General features: G+C 56.9%; 1 protein-coding gene across 1 annotated transcript in view; it reads right to left on the reverse strand.

The window, feature by feature from the left end:
* Positions 1 to 925: 925 nt before the first annotated feature.
* The window catches only part of LOC536229 (paired box protein Pax-7), a 67,614-nt gene continuing 48,790 nt past the window's right edge, over positions 926 to 19,749 (reverse strand). The window contains exons 5-8 of the mRNA XM_015460690.3: positions 12,156 to 12,355; positions 4,531 to 4,696; positions 3,107 to 3,309; positions 926 to 991 (exon numbers count right to left, since the gene is read on the reverse strand). Of these exons, the coding sequence (XP_015316176.1) occupies positions 926 to 991; positions 3,107 to 3,309; positions 4,531 to 4,696; positions 12,156 to 12,355 (635 nt within the window). The remainder of the gene's footprint in view (positions 992 to 3,106; positions 3,310 to 4,530; positions 4,697 to 12,155; positions 12,356 to 19,749) is intronic.

Genomic DNA, 19,749 nt, shown 5'->3' on the forward strand with positions numbered 1-19,749 from the left:
CCGGGCCCACCCGTCCCAGGACCACACAGATAAGCTGGAAGTGCGAAGGCGCTCAGACAGGGGAGGACGTGCATAGAGAATCAGAGCTCAGAAAAGCCAAGAACGTCCACCTGAGACACCGAAACGGCCCCTCGCGCCTTCAGGAAGCATTTGCAGCGTGACCCCCGCGGGGTCCACACCCGGAGGTGCCCCCAGCCTGCCCTGACGTGTCTGCCCTGCCTGCAGCCCCTACCCCGCCCTCCAGCAGCTGCTCACCTCCCGGTCCCCTCTGCCCCTGTCAGACCCCCCATCTGTCTTCACACCTTTGGTGGGAACCTCCGGACAGGTCTCTGAAGTTCTCTCGATCCATCACGCCCCATACGACTGTCCACCCTGAGGGATGGGGCGGAAGCTGGGGGCCTCTTGGAGGAGGGCAGGGACACGGCCAGCTTTGGTCTGGCTGCCCACAGCAGCGGGTCAGGCTCTCCCCTTCCCCGACCTGCCTCCTGCCCAACGTTTCTGGGCCCAGACAACACCTGGAACCTCCTTACCCTTTAATCTCAGTGCTGAACCACGCTCCCCAAGCTAGGGGCCCCTTAATTTGCTAGTCTCTCCTCTGCCCTGTGATGAAAGTGCTGCTTTAGGGGCTAAAGCTCAGCCCACAATGAGACGGGGGCCTGGGGAGAGCAGCGGAGGGGAGCCAGGTGCCCTCACGTGCGGGTCCAGCCCAGTCAGCGTGTCCTGTGCCCCCTCTGTGAAGGGCGCTGGAGGGCCCGCTCAGACTCAGCACCCCTCTTCAGATTCCTCTGATTTGTTTTGTATCACGAGGCTGGGCCTGGGCCCCATTCTCGGGTACGGACATCCTGGGTCTCTGCAGTTATCCCTACCCGGCCAGCTCCAGGTCCTGTCGTGTCTAAACCTGGCTCTGGAAGGTTAGCTTGGCCAGTTAGTCCTCGGCACCAATGAGATGGAGGTGGTGGCCTTGAACCCCAAAGAGGACGGTTAGGCTCCACTGGGAAGACATTCCGGTGGCAGACTGCCTTACCCCTCCTAAGTGGGGCCCGAGAGCCTTGGAGCTTCACCCCGGGGACCTCTGGCTTCAGCTGCTTCCGTCCACTGGGCACTCACAACTCTGCGCTAGACCTGGGCTAAGAGCTTTACCTAGGTCATCGCAGTCAGCCTTGCCAACCCTATGAGGTACGAGCTAGCATCACCCCCATTTCATGGATAAGAAACCTGGCCTGTAGAGAGGGGAAGGGACCTGGCGTGCGTGCTCTCTGCACATCCGTTTTCCTGTCCAGGAGATGGGGCTGATGCTAGCTCCTAGCATACGCAAATGATGGAACTGAAATACAATTAGCCCTCATGCACGCTCCGTCGCTCCCAACTCGTTGCAACTTCATGGCCTGTAGTTCGCCAGGCTCCTCTGTCCATGGGGTTATCCCAGCAAGAATCCTGGAGTTGCCACTTCCTCCTGCAGGGGATCTTCCTGACTCAGGGATTGAACCCATGTCTCCAGTGGCTCTTACATTGGTTGGTGGAATCTTTCCCACTGAGTCATCTGGGAAGCCCCAGTAAGCCCTCAGTGACCCACATTAACTGAGACAAATAGAAAAATCCCCCAAACACGCAGAAAATTAAAGGGTATTAAGCAGGGGAAACATTTTAGACCAACGGTGGCTTACTTTTTCTATTCGGGCCGGATGATGTGATCTCTGTGGAAACCACTCAACTATGCCATCATCACAGCACAAAAACAGCCATAACTATGTAAATGAATGGGCATGGCTGTGTTCCAATAAAACTTTATTTACAAAATCAGGTAGTTGGAAGGAAGTGACTTGCAGGGGTGCAGCTGACCTTCTCTTTGGTCCCCTTTTTTCTTTATGTAACAGATTTCTCATATTACTGTATTGTCCTGGCAATGGTTGTGGGGGGAGGGAGGGAGAGAACTAACGTTTATTTGACTTCTATTTTATCCCACCTCTATGCTGACTGCTTTGACCTGTTAGCATGCTAAAGGCAGAGAAGGCCCTTCTTAGGAGGTTAGCAACTCTTTATTTAATCACTCTTGTTTAATGGGGGATACCCCAAAGCTCGAAGATGCTCACTAGCCTAACTCCCTGAACAGTGGGGCTGGGATCCCACCCCCACTCCAAGCCTCGCCTGTTCTTACAGCTGTTCAGATAAGTTTGCATCACACATATTCTCACCACAGACACGAGAAAGGTGTCTCAGAAGGTGGGAGGCAGGGTAAAATGAATCTTGGATTTAATTCTTTCCCTGTGGATGTCTGAGAGCCTGTTATAGCAACAAAAATGAACAGTTCTTCCAGTTCACTCTGATTTCAAGCATCACTGAGTCCTGCTCCCCGGGCTCACCAATAACCACATCAGCTCCAGCCTGTCTTTCCCACTTCATCTAAAGATGGTCCCACCACTTCTTAACAGCTCCATCAGCCATGGAGTGACTTAGCTAGCAGCCAATCACATGTGAGGGAACAGAGTTCCAAGACCCAGTGGGAGCAGAGCTCCCGCGCTAGAATCATGCCTCCGCCCTACATCCCTGCCCGACTGATTCTCTCCACCAGTAGGTCATGGTCTTGCCTTTCACTCGTTGGTCACTCCTGGTGACCAAAGGTGGGAGATGGAGCCCAGGATGGAATCTAAGAAGGACTGCTCTAGAACAAAGCCGCAACCACAGTTCGCATCCCCTAGGAAACAGTGCAAGGCTTCCATCAATGCACTGAAAACGCCTGACTGTTATGGTCTGCACAGTCATGAAGCAGGTGATGGGCCAGATTAACAAGCTCTGGGTGGTGACAAGTATGGAAACCTGCGATGGAAGCCTTTTCTCTGCAACTGCCCACTGGGTCACCAGACTTGCAGATGACAAACCCAGGGTGAAAGGCTCACAGAACAATGACAAGTGAAGGCCGGAGGAGCCCACCCCCCACCCCTCCTCCCACGCAAACCCTCTCGAGTTGACCAACAGCCAGCGATGTGGGGGAGACCAAGACTTCCTCCCCAAGAGAGAGCCACCTGTGTCCCCCTGAACCCTCGCTGGATGGGCTGGCAAGCCTCTGGCCCCTGGGACCCTGGACAGAGAGGCGGGGCGGGCCCCCTACCTGAGGCGACAGGCCGTTGCTGACGGGGTTCATGTGATTGGAGGCGGCCGCCGGGTTCATGAAGCTGTCGGAGTAGCTGGAGAAGCCGTGGCGGGCTCCGTAGGCAGAGCTGGTGTCCGCGGCTGCGGCCGCCGCGGCCAGGCCCCCCTGGTGCATGGTGGACGGCGGGAGCGGCTGGGGTCGGTGCACGGTGCTGCCCCCGTCTGCAGAGAGAGCCAGCAGAGGGCCTGAGCCAGTGGCCTGGCCCCAGAAGGCCAAGCAGGGCAGGCACCGCCCGTCTGGAAGGCAGGTCCCCAGCGCCCTTCTCTGGACCTCCATCCAGCAGAGGCGGTGGGGAGGGGGCTGCCTTCTCTCACTACTGGGGATGGGACAGCTGGCTTCTGAGCAGGACACCAGGAACTGGCAGGTCTCGATTGATAACGAGCAACATTCCAGACAACTTCTCAGCACCTACTGCGCACTGGCCCTGTTCTCCGTGATTGGCACATAGAAGGTGCTCAATAAACCTTATCTGGGCTAAAAGTCAGATCTCCTTGAGGACCATGTCAGTCTGCTTGGGGCTGCTGGATAACATCTGGTGAGCACCAAAATCACCAGTGCTTTCACAAATCCCATCTAAGGGGATGAAGCAAGAATGATTCCCATTTTACAGATGAAGAAACTGAGGCTCACTGGGCCCAGGGCCCGCCCTTGTGCACGGTGATGTGGCTAGGGAGCAGGGGGCCAGGGTTTGAATTGCCACTCTGATCCCAGCTGCTGGGCTGCTCTTCTCTGTCACAGCCTCGCTACGTGGTCTTCCAGCAGACGGGACCTCCACCGTGGGCGATGGTTCAGTTTCTCATCAGGAATCACAAAGAGGCCTCTCTCCCCAGCTTCTAGAACTCCAGCCTGCCAGTCCTCTAAGAGGAAGCCATGGGGCTCCTCCATGAGACAGAAGTCAAGCAGTGGGTTCCTGCTGTGTGCTGGCGGGGTGGAGTGGAGGGAGCGGGCAGAGGGCAGACCAGGGGGCATGGGCCAGGGAGGAGGGGTGCTACCCTTCTCTACCTACAGGGCCCACCACCGTCTCTTCTGAAATTTAGTAAGATCCAAGAGATTCATGTGACCTTTATAGTTTGAGAAGCTCTGTTAAACGTGCACATGGAGGCGACCTTGCTCATCTTCACCTGGATGCAGAGGGAAGAGGTTCAAGAGCAGGACACCATCTCTTTTATCTTCACTGTCCACATCAACGCAGACAAACACGGTCATGAAAGAGCAAGGAAAACCACCTCTCTCCCCTCCTCCCGCCAAAGAAAACGCTTTTTATTCCTTCTTTGTTGAGGAGGGAAGGAGTGGGTGGGGTGGGGTGGGGGGGAGATAAATAGGAGGGCGGGTGAAGGGGCTGGGCGGTTGAGGGGCGTGGCCGGGATGCAGCTGAGACTCACCTTGGGAGATAGTAGTGGTGGGGTAGGTGGAGTCCGGTAGCTGGTAGGGGGGCAGCGTGGGCATGCCAGTGGGCGGGAAGCCACCTGGCAGAAGGTGGTTGAACGCTGCCAGCTGGTTGGCTCCTGCCTGCTTACGCCAGCGGGCACGGCGGTTACTGAACCAGACCTGGGGGACAGAGAGCCGAGCGTTGAGCCCTCAGCCTGGTTTCCGGCAGCGCGCTGAGGCACAGCTAGAACCGGGCCCCTGCGCCATCACCCTGGGTCCAGCCAGTGTCCTCCTCCGAGGAGAGCCCCACCGTCCTGCAGCTCAGGACAGTTTGCAAAGCACGTTCATGGGCAGGATCCCATTCTGTCCTCATGACGTCACTACCCAGGGACGAAGTCATTGTTATGATCCCCATTTTACATATGGGCAAACTGAGCCCCAGAGAGGGGGTGGGGGGCTTGCCCGCATGACAGGGTGGCCCGAGTGACTCTCAGCCCAGTGCTCTTTCCCTGCAGCTGCTCCTGCCCTGAAGGAAGTCAGTGGGTGACCATCTTTGTTCATCCATGTTGCACACTCCTCATCTCCTCCAGGAAGCCCCCAAGGAAAGCCACACATCCAGAACCCACCTGAATGAGACCCACCTGCCAGACTCAGAAGCAAAAGCTTGTTCTGTGTCTGGAGTCTGAGGCCCTGCTTGGCTTACGCTGCACAGGCCCCCTGAGTTAGGAAAGCCCACCACCCCCACCCCCACCCCCAAACACAGGGACTGATTGATAACCTAACATCTTTGAGTCTCCCTTTCCTCTGAGCCCTGTGCTAGCGTTTCCTGCATCTGTCCATACGCAGACCCATGAGGCCCTCCTAGTCTCATTGACCCAGGGGGAAACTGAGGCTCCCAGAGGTGGAATCACGTGCCCACGGCCACATGGCTGGTCTGTAATGATGTGAAGTTCAAAGTTCAGTCAGTCTGACTTTCTAGAACTCTCTGGTCTGGATTTGCAACAAGTTCCCTGGGATGGGCCAGTGAAATATGAGAATGAGTGTGCAAAACGGGGCTCCAGAGAGAAGGTGCTTCTCCACCTTTGGACTTTGCACATGCTGTTCCCTCCATCTCAAACACTCTTCCCTGTGCTGGCTCCTTGGCCTGCAGGGCTCGCAGAAACCCCTCCTCCTGCTCCATCGAGGACTGCCTGCCTCAAAAGCACTTTAGGCCAGTCCCCACCTCCTTTTCTCAGGAGGCCTCCAACTGTGAGCTCCCTTACCCAAACAATTATTGTCTTTATCTGTTTTTCTTGTCTCCCCTCTGGCCCTAAGCCCCACAGGCAGAGGCCAAGCAATCCTGGCCCCCTGCTCACACCTCTGTAGGAATCCTCATTGAATAAATGGATGGTGGGAGGCAGAGGTGACTCTGGTGTGTCTTTGCTGGTGCTGCCCTCCTCCCTCTGCAAGGCCCAGTGGGGAGTCCTCCCCTTCAAGGGTGAAGACCTAGGCCTCCCCTGGCACAGATCACTTGAGACCCTGAAACCTCTAGTCTGTGTCTGCTGACCTGTGGGAGGGGGAGTCTGAACAGGGGTGTCGGGGTGTTTGTGTCCCCTCGGATCATTTGTCTTTTCTCTGAGGCAAGAGATGGAATTTGGTTTTCTGAGCTGGATGAACAGAGCTGCTGGCTCTGACCCGTTTAGGGTTCACAAAGAAAGGAGATGTGGTGGCCAAATAAAGATAAAAAAACTGGCTTCTGCATAAAACGCAGGTCCTGGCTGCTCCCACCTCCCCAGGGCAGAGAGGGCTTCCTCAGGGGCGTCCGGGGCAGATGAACGCTGGCCAGGCTGACTGAGGCCCTCTGAACAGCTCTGTTTTAAATCAGCGTTTCCCAAAGGCTGGGGCTCCTACACTCCAAGGTGGAGACACGTCCCCAGAGGCGAGTGACACAGACATTAGATAACCTTGAACCGCTCCCATCTCTTCCGGGCCTGGGGTGTGTGGAAGAGAAGGTCTCAACTGGGTGCTCAACGTCTTCATGCCTTCCTAATGCTCATCAGGGCCTCCCTGGGAGCTCAGCTGGTAAGGAATCCGCCTGCAATGCAGGAGACCCCAGTTCGATTCCTGGGTTGAGAAGGTCCCCTGGAAAAGGGAAAGGCTACCCACTCCAGTATTCTGGCCTGGAGAATTCCATGGAGTCGCAAAGAGTCAGGCATGACTGAGCAACTTTCACACACACAACATCCATCAACCTCCCTTTTTAAAGCCCAGGGAGGATGCCCCGCCAGGTGATGCTTTCCTGGAAACTGTGCCACGTTGTCTCATGTTCCCTGCGTGTTTCTGGTCGCCTTCCTTCCATGAGAGGGATGTGTGAGCGCACGCATGTTCGCTCAGCTGCTCAGTCCTGTCTGACTCTTTGCGACCCCATGGACTGTAACCCGACGGGCTCCTCTGTCCGTGGGATTCTCCAAGCACAAAAACTGGAGTGGGTGGCCATTCCCTTCTCCAGGGGACCTTCCAGACCCAGGGATTGAACGCATGTCTCCTGCATTGGCAGGTGGATTCCTTACCACTGTGCCAACTGGGAGGCCCCTGAGAGTGATATGCATGTTTATTTTAAAATACACTGATTTTATTTTTTTTAGGTAAAGGAAGACATGGATATGCAAAAGTGGCCCAAATCCTGAAGACAGTGGAGAATGGTTTATGTTTGGGATGCTCTGCTGTGGTTTTGTTTGTTCAGCGAGGGTCATCTGCAGATAAAGAGGACTCAGCTAAGGCGGGAACGCTCTCCCGCCTTCTCTCCTTGGCCGCCTCGCTCCTGCTTTCCTTACTTCCCTCCTTCCCATCTCCAGCAGCTCCCGGGACTCCCTCTGCGTCAAGCAGGACAGGAAGGACGGGGTGAGCAGGACACGGTCCTGGCCCTCAAACTGCCCTTGGCCTGGCCACATGACAGACACGTAAAAGGACAGCTGCTCTTCAGTACAGTCAGCTTAGATGGGCTGGCATGCGACGTGCCATGAGGAGGGGCTTCCAACTCCTCCCAGAACCCAGGAGGACTTCCTGGAGGAGAGGACATGCCTTTTGCTTTCCTCTCTCTCCTCTTCTTCCTCACAGTCCTATTTCCACGTGGTTGCCCCCAGCCCAGCAGGCATCTCCATCCTCACAAAGTGTAACGTGGCACAAGAGGAGGGGCTCTGGAGTCTGATCAGTTGCCTGAATTTGAATCCTGCCTCTGCCTCGTAGCTAAGATGGGCAAATTCTGTTATTCCTCTGAGCCTCACTTTCTTTGTTGCTAATAGGCTCAGTTTTAAAGAATCCACCTGCCAGTGCAGAAGCCACAGGAGACCCGGGTTTGACCCCTGGGTTGGGAAGATCCCCTGGAGGAAGGCACAGCAACCCACTCCAGTGTTCTTGCCTGGAGAATCTCCATGGACACAGGAGACTGGCGGGCTACGGCCCGTAGGGTTGCAGAGAGTCAGACATAGCTGAGCGGCCAAGCACACGCACAAATGAGAGCCCCTCCCCTCTCGGTGGTTCTGGACCTCAAGGCAGCTAACACAGGCAACGTGCTTATTTAGAACAGCATCTCCAACACTTATTTTGCTGGAAAGCCTCCGACGTCTGAACTGGAAGGGCTCTTAGCCAGTACGGACTGCAGGCTTCCTGTTTACAGGTGGAGAAATGGAGGCTCCCAGAGGGACGGTGGTGGACGCAGAGCCCCACCCAGAATCTTTGATCAGGACTGAGCCGTTTGAAAGCAGAGGCTGAGTTTTACTACTCCTTTTTGGTCCTTCTCCCCACATCCTGCCCTGGGAGCAGGGCGCTATAAGAAGAGGCTGATGACTGAGTTGAACGTCTCATCTGGCCCTTCTTCCAATGCAGCCCCGAGGAAAGGAGCACACAGACAGACTCGGGCTTGGGTCCCAGGACAGCCGCTTATTACCTGTGTCTTTAGGAATTCACTTCTGCTAGTGAAAGGTCAGGTCTCTCATTTGTAAAATGGAGAGACTGAGTGTCCCTGCCTCTTAGGATCACGGTAAGGATGATGAAGATAACGCATATAGGCGTTGAGCGGTGTGCCTGGCACACGAGAAAGGCATCATGAATGTCATCCGGCGTAACGAAAAGATTCAGTTTAAGTTATTAATTAGAGAGTCCCTCCAGTGCCTCCCAAATGGGATTCAGTTCAGAGCTCCCGCCCGCCCGCCCCCAAGCAAACAGCAGGGCTCCAAACTGGGACCAGATGAGCTGCACGCAGCCCTGGCCCCTGGATGCTGCTCATCTGGAGGACGGGATGTTCTCCCAGGCCTTGTGTGAGACACCTGGGCTGGCCTTGGGGCCTCTCAGCTCTCAGCCTCTGTTTCTAGAAGAGACACGCAGACTTCGGAATCTCGGAGCTCAGGACGAATCAGACTTGTTTACCTGCAAGGAAGATGTCTGCGAGGTGGGGGTCGGGCCCTCAGATGTTTAGAAATGAAGACTCCTCCGGGAAAGGAGTCACCGGTCACCAGGCATGTGTCCTGCCTCATGCACCTTACCCACCCTTCCCGGTGGCGGGGCTTTCTGCAGACTGAGATGGGCATCTCCGCCCAACATTGGGGGTACCATATAACCCCACACAGTGCCCCGCGGGCTTCCGAAGGAGGTGCCTGACCCTCTGCTGGGGGGCAGGGCTGGAGGGGAGGCAGAAGGGGCGACACAGGAGTGCCAGGGCCCTGCCCGACCTGTGCCTACCAGCTTTCTTGCTGATTTGGACGCCAGCCCTGGGACAGCAGGGATTTCTGTCTGCCGGGTCCCTGGTGCCTAGAACAGCGCCTGGCACACAGGAGGTGCCCAGTATGACTGCTAGATGAATAAGCCTGGAGTTTCGAGGGTGGAACACTGGGCCCACTAAGAATAGGTGACCTTTACTAATCACAGCCCCTGCGCCGGGCACTCCCTGACTGTGTGAGTCTGTTTCCACGTTATCATGTAGTCCTCAGAACGAAGCGGACCCTGTTACCATCATCTCCGTTTTGCAGAGAAGGAAACCAAGGGCGAGGGAGGAAGTGATGGAGCTGGAATTTGCACCAAGGCATCTGAACCACTCTGGCACCTCCCAGTGCCACTGAAATGAGATGACACAGGATTGTCAAATCCTTGAACTACAGGCTCTTAGAATCAGAGGCCAAGACCGCAGAAGTATCCAGCCCTAAAATCGAAGCAGTGCTCAGAGGGCTTCAAGGCCCCTGCCGCCCCGTCCACAGCGGGAACCCTCTCACCTGGGCCTCCCATCCCCCGGACACCGCACTTTGGCTTGAACACTTCTGGTGACAGGGATCTTATCACCCCCCAAGGCAGCTCTGACTGTCAGTAAGTCGGGATCCTAGAACTTTAAAGGAGCCTTCATGCTCATTTAGTTTGGCCCCTTTATTTATGGATGAGAGATTAAGTATCAGGAGAGGAAACTGATCTGTCGAGGGTGATACAGCTCATCAGAGGCAGAAACCAGTGGGAACCCAGCCTGCGGCTCCTGGTCTCCCCCTCCCCAGCCCCGCTCCAGGGCCTCGCAGAGCAACTGCGTCCTCCAAGCCTTCTCTTCTCCAGGCCAAATGCTCTATTCTTCCTGTCTTGATTTGGGGCGGCGGGGGGGGGGGTCAGTCTTTGTTCATTCTTTAAAACTCAACATGTATCGATCCCTTTTTTTCTGGGATCAGGCCCAGTTCTCAGGCCACGAGTGGGGGGAGAGCCAGCCCCGCCCTGGAGCACTGAGGGTCTGCAAGGGGAGCAGCACGTGGAGCATGGCTACCTTGGCCCCCGCGCCGGGGATGTGCCTGGGTTCTGCTGCTCCCCCTGTTCTCAGCCCCCCCCCCTCACCCTTGGACCTTGAGTGACACCTGTTTCTGAGTCCCCTGGGCCAATAAAAGCACTGCCCTGACAGCCAGGACGTTTTACAAGGAGCGGTCAGGCTTCAAGGTGGTGGGAAGCAGCCGTGGCCGCCAGACGCGGGAATGAGAAAGCACCCAGGAATGTGCCCAGGAGAACAGCTGCAGGGGGATCAGAGGCGGAGGAGGGAGGCCCGGCCGGCAGCTCGGGTGTCACCCCGAGGGGAGGGGGCTGGGACGAGCCGAGCTGGCTGCGCCGCCCATCCGCGCCCCCTGGGGTCTCCCTGCGTGGCGGCCCAGGGCCTCCCACTCCGGGAGGGGGGCAGGTGGGCAGAGGGAGGTATGCTGGTCCCCGAAGCGCTCAAATGCCCCTTTGCTTCTAGCACTTTGCTGCTTTCAAATGCCAGGCTCGGAGTCTGTTTCTCCTTCCCAGATGGAAAGAGCCTGGGCTTGGCACCCACAGGCCTGAGCTCTGCGCACACATCCCCAATGCCATATCACTGCTCAGTCTCTGCCTGTGATGAGTGACCACCCTGGCCTGACAAGGGGGTCTGAGGTTCCCTGGGGTCCCGTGGGAGGAGCCCCCAGCCGCTGCCCCAAGGCAGATGCCCAACAGAAGCTCTCGGATCCCTCTTGGATAAGACAGAAGAGCCCCCAGCAAGCAGTTGGGGGCAGCCCCTCGGCAGACTCAGCTCCCCATTCACAGAGGGGCCAGGCCAAGACGGGCTCCCATAGGAGCTGTTCATCAGCCCCCCATTCCTCCTCCACCCCTCCCCACCCCCCGACCCAGCCAGGCCCCCAGAGACTCTGCCTTAGAGAACTACAGACATCGTGCAATCTGAGAACTCAGCTCGGGGAGAGGAGGCGGGTCCTTCCCCCATCCCCACTGTAGGCCTTGAACCCTAGACAGACGCGGCTCTTCCTGTGCCCCACCTTCAGCAGGCCCACCGATCGGGCACCGGCACTTTGCGGGCGTGGATGTCCACAGGGTGTTCAAAGTCTGCTCACCCTTCCCCAGATGCTTCTAACTGGCCAGGAATACGTGCCCAGGCAGCTTGCATGCTTCCCATAACAGGAAACTCATTACCCACCCTAGGAAGCTAGGTCTGTTCTGGAAAGTTTTGTCCTGAATCTTTCCTCTCCTCCTCAGAGATTTGGAAGTGTTTATTTCCTGAGCTCCCTCTCTTGTGGCTGAACTCATGTCCTTCTTTCCTCTGTCCCTTGCCCTTTCCTCCTCTCTCTCTATCCCTCCTTCCTTCATCTTCCTGAAGTTCTTGTCGGCAAGAGGAGGGAGGCATTCCAAGTCCTCACAGCCCCTCCTGGCTTCCCTGGGGCTGTCCGAGGATTGGTTAGTCAATCGATTAACACTTGCTGCCCGTTTACTCTGTATCAAGTGCTGGGGCATTACTCGTCTACACAGCCCCTGGACCACTTGCCACAAAATCCCCACTCTTACTCCAGCGGGCCCACTAAACACCCTGACCCTGGCCACCCCCTCTCTCAATCCCGGTCTCCAGATGACTTGTGTGCTATGGTGCGTGCTTAGTCACTTCAGTCGTGTCTGACTCTTTGTGACCCCATGGACTGTAGCCCACCAGGCTCCTCTGTCCATGGGATTCTCCAGGTAAGAATACAGGAGTGGGTTGCCATTGCCTCCTCCAGGGATCTTCCCCACCCAGGGATCAAACCCACGTCTCCTGCAGCTCCTGCACTGCAGGCGGGTTCTTTCCCACAGAGCCGCCGGGGAAGCCCCTCCAGATGACGCCCGCAGCGCAAAGCCCGGTGCCCCTCACCTGCACGCGCGCCTCGGTCAGCTTGGTCCTCTGCGCCAGCTCCTCTCGGGTGTAGATGTCTGGGTAGTGGGTCCTCTCGAAGGCCTTCTCCAGCTCCTCCAGCTGCTCGGCCGTGAATGTGGTCCGACTGCGGCGCTGCTTACGCTTCAGAGGGAGGTCGGGTTCTGACTCCACATCTGAGCCCTCGTCCAGACGGTTCCCTACGGCCAAGCGAGAGGGCAGGAGAGGGCGGGGGCCCAGTGAGACGGACGGGAGCTGTGTGCCCACCTCCAGGCCTCCACGGCACTGAGGGTCAGATCCCTCTGAGTACAGGAAGGACGCCCCTCACGGCGCTGTTTATCAGAGCGAAGACTGGGACGCAACCTCCCTGCCCACCCTAGGGGACGGGTTAAATACCTTATGGTCCAGCCATTAAAAACACAAAACCCTGTAGTTGGGCATCTAGGTTCTTACCACTGACACGAAAGGATGTTCATGACATAGGACTCGGGGGATGGTTTCATGATGAAGCACATTTGTCAAAATTCCTAGCACTGAATTCTCCAAAAAGGGGAGAATTTTTCCCATTTATTCACTGTACCTCAATCAACGTGACTTTTAAAAGAAGACAAGGCACAAACCAGCGTGCAGAACTGAAACCCACTTTTGAAGAAAGCATGCGTAGCACATTATGGAACTCTACACTCAACAGGTGAACAAACGCGAACCTTCAGGATGACAGGACTTTTGTTTTCTTTTTGAAATTTGTTTACAGTTTAATATTTTTTAAATGACAATCACTTAGACAATGATGCGATCGCATTTTGGGAAAACACTGCAGAGACTAAGGAGAGCAGGAAGAAAGGAGAGGACCAAGGAAGCGGGCAGACGCTTGTGCCCGGAGCTGGCAGCCAGGGAGCGTGGATTCCAGGCTTGGTTCTCTCCCAGATGCCCTGAACTCTGACCTTGGGTCTCGGTTCCCCCATTCTTCTCTATGAAAGGTTAAGACTGTGTGACTTCCACACCCAGGCCCTTGCTGGGACATTCCAGGATCACTGAGTGATCTTCCAGGCTGGAGGGGGAGACCCCACCTGGTGATCTTAGTCATGACTATGACTCCCACCCCATCATCCCCAGTGTTTCCACCCTGGAGCCTAGGAGTGGGTGAAGGCCTTTGCTTCCTTTGCAGAGAGAGCTCAGGGGTCTGGGGCCAGCCCACTTCCTGACTCTGGATGGGCTGTCAGGCCAGGTATCTACTCCTGTTCCACGTCTGGGTGAGGAAGGCTGCAAGAAGGGCTTGATCAAGCTCCTCAACAGTCAGAGCTGAACATACCTTGGGGACTGAACTGACTCTCTGCCCACAAAGCTTGGGCCTCTTCCCATCCCTGATCTGGCAGAAGGAATGCTAGCAAGGGGCTCGCTGGGGCTCTGAAACTGCACCCTCAGGAGTGCCGGGGGACCTAGAGGGAGCGGGGAGAAGGGGGCTGGTGAGAAGAGGAAACCAAGGACGGGAGGAGAGAAAGCAAGCAGGGACGAGTCCCCCCTCCCCACGCCTGCGTCTCCCTTTCCTTGCTTCGCTTTCCTCGCCCTCCTTTTCCATCTCCACCTTCAGTGTTCCTGGAAGTATTCTACGTTTTCTCCTTCCCTCTGCGGAGCACCGATGCAGCACCAGCCGCGTGCCACGCACGGACTATGAACGCAAGCCGTGTTCCGGGAGATAGCCTGAGTCGAGCCTCAGAGTGCATGTGCCTGCACTACAGATGGGAAGAACTGAGTCACAGAGAAGTAACTGAAGCGCCCACAGTCTCAGCGAGCGTCCAGATCCCACCCAGGCCCTGCTTCCCTGGTTCCCGTCCTGTTCCTACCCAGTGGCTTCAAAGGCTGGCGACAGGGACAGGTCGAGGCTCCTCCCACAAGGGACAACCTTCTCCCAACCCTGAAAACAGCACAACGCCTAATGCTGCCTCTTAGGTGCCGAGTGAAGGTGAAGGAACAGGCCTGCCGGGCCGGGGGGAGAGTGTGTGCAAAGGTCTGGCGCGCCAAAGGGCACCGTGGGTGATCCTCTCGTGGGGCGGCGCCCACGGCTGGCAGGTCTCGGGCAAGGCCCCCTTTCCCCCAGATCTCCTCTCCCCCGTCCTGCTGACGTGGCCATCTTCCCAGGGGGCGCTGGTGGTGAAGAACCCGCCTGCCGATGCAGGAGACATAAGAGACTTGGGTTCGATCCCTGGGTCAGGAAGATGCCCTGGACGAGGAAATGGCACCCCCTCCAGCATTCTTGCCTGGAGAATCCCATGGACTGAGGAGCCTGGTGGGCTAGAGTCCAGGGAGTCACGAAGAGTCGGACAGGACTGAAGGGACTTAGCTAACATGGCCAGTGGGAAGTCATCCCTGCTTTTCACTGGCCACCGATGATGATGCCACGCAGCAAGGAACCAACGGCAAGGAGACGTGCCTTCATCGCTGCCTGTCTCACCCCTAAAGGCAGGGACCTGGGGTGGGTTCAGCCCCTCCCTCTGCCCTCTCCCAGCTGCCCAGCTCCCCATCACCGAGAGGAGGCCTTGACGGGCACAGCTGGCATCTGGGGTGCTTTCCCCAGCATGGCTGGGGCTCACAGCCAAATACAACTAATCCCAAGGATTCATTTCCTGAAACTCACTGCATAGCTTCAGTTTTCTGACGTTGACAAGGAGAAAGGGCCCTTGGGGCCTCAGAAGGAGGAAGCAGAGGTTGGCAGGAAGGGAGGCCCGCCCACAGACGGGGAATGGGACAACCGACTCTGTCCTCTCCTGGGGACTTTGGGCTCGGACAGCAGCTGAGGCGAGGAGCAGGGTTGCCCGGGCAACGCCTACGGGCAGAGATTGAACTCAGAGCTGTGAGGTCAGACCGGGGAGGAGAGGCGAGCCCCAGTCTGATGGCGGAGGCACAGCCCTGTCCTGGGAGAATCTCCAGCCTGATTAAGTCTCAGTTCAGTTTAAAGCAGTGCCATCTAACACAACTTTTCTGTGATGATGGAGATGTTCCAGGTCTGCGCTGTTCCACAGGCAGGATCAGCCGCCTGTGGTTCTGAGCGCTTGAAATGTGTCTAGCACAAGATCTGAGTTTTTCATGTTATTTCCATTTTTCTGCAAACTTGCATCGCCACACAGGGCTGGTGGCCACCCAAAACGACAGAATGTCTTTAGCACCATTGGTCTCTCTTTTTAACAAGGAGAGGACAGGCTTCAAGTTCTTTCTGCCCACACTAGTCTCCGGTAGAATTTAATGACCTCGTTTGTTTTTAGGATATTGGTTTGTATGGGTCCCAGCTGTCTGTGGGCTTCCCAGGTGGCGCCAGTGGTAAAGAACCTGCCCGCCACTGCAGGAGACACAAGAGAGGCAGGTTCCATCCCTGGGTGGGGAAGATCCCCTGGAGGAGGGCATGGCAACCCGCCCCAGTGTTCTTGCCTGGAGAATCCCATGGACAGAGGAGCCTGGCGGGCTATGGTCCATGGGGTCGCAAAGAGTCAGACACGACTGAAGAGACTTAGCGCGCACACACCTGTTTATAGGATGTGATACGTGTATTCCCTTTACAAGAAGATCAGTTTCCTTGAATTCGGTTTTTAAAGATAACTTTGTACCGAGAAGAATATTCCTTAATAATAGGGCAGGCTGGAATCAAAGTCATGCACGCAATCAGCAAATGACCGATGGGGGATAGGTTCAAGGTGCTTCTGATACCAGAGCTTGCCCAGCCTCAGAGCCTTGCCACCCAATGACTTCGGGCTTTCTAGGTGTCTCATGGAATTCTGCATTTATTTCTCCCCTTGTCTTCCTGTCCTTCCTGCCCCTTATTCAGCATGGATCTGGGAACTCCACAGGCCCAGAGAGACACCTGGGTGGGAACCTAGACCGGGAAAGGCAGAGCAGGTCCCTGCAGGTCTCTGTTGACTGAGAAGACCTAGGGGCTTCCCTGGAGCTCCAGGAGTTAGGGCTCCATGCTTCCACTGCAGGGGGTGCGGGTTCGATCCCTGGTCAGGGAACTAAGATCCCACACGGGCAAAATAAGTAAATAAAAAGGAAAGAAACAAAAATACTCACTTTAAAAAAGAGAAAAGAATGGAGGGTCACACTAGGATGCTGTGGTTGTCATAACAACCTTCTGGATGCTGAGTGGGGAGAGCAAGGCCGGGAGATGCAGAGAGAGCTCCAGAGAGCGGGGCTGGGGCCTGTGACTTAGGCCCTGGAAGGGATCTCCCACCTCCTCTTGGCCCTTCTCAGGGGAAGAATCTCCCACCCCATGTTAGGTCTGTCTCATTCTGTGTGCCAGCCTCATGCAGACCTAGGAAGCGGGCACTGTTGGCTCTTCTACAAACAGGGAAATGGAGCTCAGAGGTTCAGTAACTCGAAAGAGGCTGCACCACTGTGCCACACTCATTCCTGGAGAGGGGTGGGGAGGAAGACACACTGGGAGGGGGTCTGCAGGGCCCCCGGGGCAGCTCTGGTCTGGCCCAGAGTCCTTCCTGGGAGGCCTGACACCTGGATTCTGAGGTCTGTCTCCGCCCTCGCTGCGTGGCGTTGGGCCCGTTGCCTCCCCTCTCTGGACCTCCACTGTCTCAAGGTGAAAACGAGGACAGTGACACATCCTTGCATTCCTCACTGGGTGCTTTGAGAACAGAATGGAATAACGACTTTCAGAGGAATCTGGAGCCTGTAAAGGGCACGTGAAAGATTGCTATTATTACTGTTAATTACTGATGATGATGTCATGACGATGATGATAGAGAAAAAGGAGCCTCAGGGCACTGCTGCTCACCCAGCAGGGCCCCCAGGGTCAAGTCCTCCCCTGGCGAGCCTTCCTGGGCCCACCCAGGCCAGGCTGGCTTCTCCGCTCATCCTTGGAGCCCTCAGAGCTCCTCGGAGACAGCAGGCTGGCCTGTGTCTGGTGCTCTGGGTCCCACTGGACCGAGAAGAGGGACACAAAGAACTCAGATGCCACCACTTCGCCTGGGTTCCCCGTATGCTGCCCCTCCCCATCCCCACCCCTGGGAACCCTTGAGCCTCTGAGTTAAATTAATCAAAAGGATTAGGTGGACTTGGCCACAGAGAGTTCCTGCTGGCTGGAGCTGAGTCCTCCACGCACACACTGAAAGCCTCTGGGTGCAGACTGGGCTGCCAGCACGGGGCCGGGGACACGTGGGAAGCACGGGCATGGGCTTGCATCCATTAAAGAGGCTGGATTTGGGGGGCGGGCTGCAGGGGAGCGGTCTCCCAGGCAGCTGCGGCTCTTCCTCTCTGGTTCTGAAGCAGCTGTGGGTGGAAAGGCCCCACAGTGGGCGGGACAGAGCCTGGAACGGGCCTGGAGATGACTCCAGGTAAGGAATATCATGAGGGACCCTCTCTCTGGGTTCCCAGATCCTGTCTCACGTAGGGAGGTGGGGAGTCCAATACAGTTCCTCCCTTGGAGCCCTCCCAGTCTTAGGAGGGTGAAACAGCCTCTGTCTCAGGAAACTCCCGATCGGATGGAGGAGGCATCACCCCTGCACTAGCAACTTCCCCGTCTGATGGAGGAACACTACTTCCAGATGAGCTGGGGCCAACACTGTCGTAAAACAGGGAGACAGCTCCGTGGGATTTGAGAGCAGCCTGAGGACAGAAAAAGAGAGGAGAGGCTTCAACAGGTCTGCTCTGGCCAGAGTCCAGCCCAGGCCGGGCTGATGCAAGTGGCCAGAAAACCACTGGGGGCAGCCCTCTGGTTCTCGCCCCAGCCTCTGCCCCTCCTCCGAAGCTCCCTGGCTTTCACAGCCACTGACCGGGAAGGCCTCCATTATGCCAGTGAGGCCTCACCACCCTTGGGCCCACACGTCCAGATTCACCCCCCGCTCCCTGTCCAGCTCCCAGCTTCCTAAACGACCCAGCCAGGCTGCCCCACACCTCCCTGCCTTTGAATTCCAGCCCCCGCTGCTCGCAACACCTCGCCCTCCGTTGGCGCACTCCTGCTCATCCGGCAGAACACAGCTGGCGGGTGCCCTCCCCCTCAAGTCTTTCTGGGTCCATGCAGACCAGGCTGGTTTCACTTGCGTCTCATCCTGGAGCTCTCAGAGCTCCTCAGGAGACATCAAGCTGGGCTGTCGCTGCGTCTCTTGGTCCCACTGGACCAGGAGATGGAGGAGTGTAGCAGAGACCGGGCCTGGCACCCAGCAGGGGCTCCGCAAAGCCTTCTTAAATGGATAAGGGTTAGCAGAACGATCACAGAGTTCCTTTCAAACTGACACTGGAGTAGTCACCACTCTCCCCTTCCACACGCACTCCACAGTTTACACGCCCTTTCAATGTTCCAACACAATCTCTCCCGACAGAGGGTCAAGTAGGCGGGATTAGCCCCATTTTACAGATGGTGGGTGGAATCAAGGTCACTGAAGCCGGGAAGACCACCCAGGACTCAGGACTCCCAGCCGAGTGGAAGCCAACTTTGCTATAATTCCCAGGTGATGGAGAATTCCATTTTGGATCATGAAAGCTAAAGCAGCTTCTGCTCCATCCTACCCCGACCTTCAAACTTTCTCTGTTCTCCCGAAAGTCTGGAAACACGATGGTCACAGTTTCAGGACCTACCCATCTCTCAGAAGGCGGGAGGGACCTGGCCACCTCCAAACCAAATCCTTTTCATCCCAGATCTGAGGAAGGCAGCAGGGAGACCCTGAGACTTGGGGTCCTCATCTCAGCTGCCCCCAACTCAGAGACGCCTTCCCATCCCACTCCGGAGCCCCCACCCCCACCCGCGCAGCCTCCCAGCCCAACCTTTATTACAGTTTAACATAGGCCGGCCCGGAGCCGCGGCAGAGAAATGAATCACATAATAGCTGATATGCGTTTTAATCGAGTAATTCGGGCAGAGCCGAGAGCCGGCGAGTGCGGGCTGGGTGTCCCTGAATACCAAGCAGGCCTGGGCGCAGGCCTCGGAAAATGGAAAAGTCATTTACAGCTCAGCTGGGGGCCGGCGAGCAGGAGCCGCGGCGGGCGTCCTCCCGGTCCCTCCGCGCAAACTGCTCAGCTGTGACCAGCACATGGTGTGCACAGCTCCTAGGGTCCCTCTGCGGGGTCCAGGCCAGGCAGCTCACAAGGGGCCGGGGGACCGGGGGTGGATGGAGAGGCAGGGATCGGACCCCAAGTTACGCCTCCCTGGAAGCGACCCCCCCATCCACCTCCTCTGCCCACACTGCTCTGGGCTACCCGTCTCAGACTGTCGGGGTCCTTAATGACCCCCTCGCTCTCCCATCACGCCTCCCAGGCAGCCAGCCCAGCACCCAAACTGGGAGATGCAGCATCCTTCTTATCTGCAAGCCCACCCCCACCCCACCGCGGTCCAGCCCCACAGTCTGTCCATCTCTCCCTGGACTCCCACGGTCGTCTCGTGCCCCAGCGACGACTGCCAGCCTTTGCATAGGCTGTGCCCTCTGCCTGGAGCACCCCCTCATCCTCCTTCTGGCCTGCCCTTTGCAGCAGGCCACCAAAGAGGGGCATTGAAAAGCACAGGCCCCGACACAGTTTGCCTGGATTCTGTAGACTTCACGTGTGTAAATATGGATAACAATGGGGATTCCCTCCCCCTGGCCCAAGAGCCACTTGCCTTGCT

Source organism: Bos taurus, chromosome 2 (genome assembly GCF_002263795.3).
Source record: "Bos taurus isolate L1 Dominette 01449 registration number 42190680 breed Hereford chromosome 2, ARS-UCD2.0, whole genome shotgun sequence".
Lineage (NCBI taxonomy): Eukaryota > Metazoa > Chordata > Mammalia > Artiodactyla > Bovidae > Bos > Bos taurus.